This window comes from Triticum urartu, chromosome 7A (genome assembly GCF_056163025.1).
Source record: "Triticum urartu cultivar PI428250 chromosome 7A, HENAU_Tu73, whole genome shotgun sequence".
Lineage (NCBI taxonomy): Eukaryota > Viridiplantae > Streptophyta > Magnoliopsida > Poales > Poaceae > Triticum > Triticum urartu.
Window position 1 is genome coordinate 652,116,924 of NC_141879.1, and position 2,486 is coordinate 652,119,409.

General features: G+C 41.6%; 1 protein-coding gene across 1 annotated transcript; it reads left to right on the top strand.

Annotated features, from left to right (window-relative positions):
- The first annotated feature begins 288 nt into the window (after positions 1–288).
- LOC147961089 (uncharacterized) lies at positions 289–1,604 on the top strand. Its single transcript, XM_087536840.1, has 2 exons — positions 289–309; positions 420–1,604. Exons 1-2 carry the CDS (start codon positions 289–291, stop codon positions 1,602–1,604), a joined length of 1,206 nt encoding a protein of 401 aa, XP_087392966.1.
- The last annotated feature ends 882 nt before the right edge of the window (positions 1,605–2,486 follow it).

Consider the following 2,486-nt stretch of genomic DNA (forward strand, 5'->3'; position numbering starts at 1 on the left):
TTCGGAGAGATATTACCGAGTGCTTTGCAAAAGAAGTACTAGGCCATGTGATGAAAGAAATTGGTAATGGTGTGTTCAGCTTATTAGTTGATGAGTGTAGGGATGTTTCCGACAAAGAACAAATGGCGGTTGTTCTCCGATATCTTGATAAGTGTGGACTGGTCCAAGAGAAGTTTGTTGGTGTTGTTCATGTGGAGGAGACAACAGCTTCTTATCTCAAGTCTTGCATAGATTTATTATTTTCACAACTTGGGCTGAATCTTGAACAAGTTAGAGGCCAAGGTTACGATGGAGCAAGTAATATGTCTGGTGAGTTTAATGGTTTGCAAGCTAAAATTATGAATGAGAACAAATCAGCATATTATGTACATTGTTTTGCTCATAAACTCAACTTGGTTGTTGTGGCTATTGCAAAGAAGATATTCGAGGTCGGAGATTTCTTTGATATGGTTTCAGTTTTGCTGAATGTCGTGGGCGCGTCTTGCAAGAGAAAAGACCAACTTCGTGAGCATCACCAAGAAGAAGTGAGAAAAGCAATAGGATGTGGAGAGATTGCTACGGGGACTGGACTGAATCAAGAATTATCTCTTCAAAGACCAGGTGACACTCGATGGAACTCCCATTATAAAACACTGTTGGGTTTGTCCAAGATGTTCTCATCTATGGTCAAAGTACTAGAATATGTCGAGAAAGATGGCACAGATACCGGAAAGAGGCGGCAAGCTAGAGGTCTTCTAAAATATTTCCAGACCTTTGATTCTGCATTTTTCTTACACATGATGATGATGATATTAGCTTTAACAAATGGGCTATCAAAAACCTTACAGAGAAAGAATAAAGACATTGTAAATGCTATTTCAGATGTGGAATCAACAAAACGAGAGTTAGAAAAACTCAGAACCAATGAGGGGTGGGATTCCCTTATGAAGAAGGTATGTTGTTTTTGTGAGAAGCATGACATTCCAGTGCTTGACATGGAAGATGCCTATGTTAACCCAAAGAAGCCACGACAAAAGACTGGCATTAGCAATGAACATTATTATCGTGTTGACTGTTTCTTTGCTGTGCTCGATCTGTTAGGAGAAGAGTTTAATGACATATTTAATGAGGTAAATTCTGAGTTGCTTCTATGCATGCCTGCTTTGAGCCCAAGTGATTTATTTTGTCATTTTGACAAGGAGAAGTTACTGAAATTAGCAAAGTTTTATCCTGATGACTTCAATCACAAAGATATGGTGACTCTTGAGCATGAACTTGGACTCTATATAGATAATATACTCCATGATACAAGGTTTTCTAGCTTGGACAGAATAAGTGACTTGGCTAAACTGATGGTGGATACTAGGAAGAATCTCTCATATCCTTTGGTATATCGGCTTTTGAAGCTAGCTCTAACTCTGTCTGTTGCCACTGCCACTGTCGAGAGATGTTTTTCAGCGATGAAGATTGTGAAGAATGCTTTGCGTAACAAAATTGGTGATGATTATTTGAGCCATAGCCTAATTTGCTTCGTGGAGAAGGAGCTGCTGGACACAATTACCAATGAAGTGATTGTTGATCGTTTCTATAAGATGAAAGATCGTCGTGGGAGAAATGAAACGTAATGGTCTAATACCTTCCACCCTTTTTATATTTACCATCTCCATTGTATTCAAGTGCATTGTCCTAGTCTGTGTTTTCTCTTCACAGGTAATGCCATTTGTCTTGGAGACAAATATTACCTTTTGCCACCTATGAAATCATTGGGATATAAAGCCTTCTTGTAAGATTTCTTCAGTTTAGTGCCAAACCTATCATGTTACTACTAGATGACGTATCACTTGTTGGCATTTATGTCAGACAAATATTATCTTTTGCTACATATAAAAACTGGGATATAAAGTGTAAGGTTTGTTTATTTTAATGGTAAATTTGTGAGGTTATTAGTGGATGAAGTATCTTCTGTTTTGAACGTGGATGAAGTATCTTATTGTTATAGGAAAAATGCTAGATTTTTTTATGCATGAAAAGTGCTATACGTTTATACGATTGTGTAAACATGTTCATGAGTTTTACATAGACGAGCGCCCCCAGTCAGTTTTTATCCTAGGTCCGCCCCTGGAGAAGGCTTTGAAGCCGTCACAGAGCTGGACCTCGACGCACACCCAGGCCCGAAGCTCAGTCGTGCACGGCCACCCTTGCGCGTCGGCGAAGTGGTCTAGGAGTGCCGCCGTGGAGCGAGCGAAACTGCAGTCCGCCTGCGGGCAGTAGCACGGGCAGCAGTGGGCGCACGGCACCCGGATGGACTCCATTAGCCTTTCCAATGCGATGTTCCGGCGACAGCCGCCGGTCAACCGGACGTGACACACATGGCACCTCCTTGCCGCCATCATCTTGTCGCGGCACCGTGAGCATATGGTATGACCGAAGCCACACTGCACCCGAGCAAAAATGACGTTCCAGTGTTATTGGTACACAAACTTGTGATGGATCGGCCTCGCATGGAC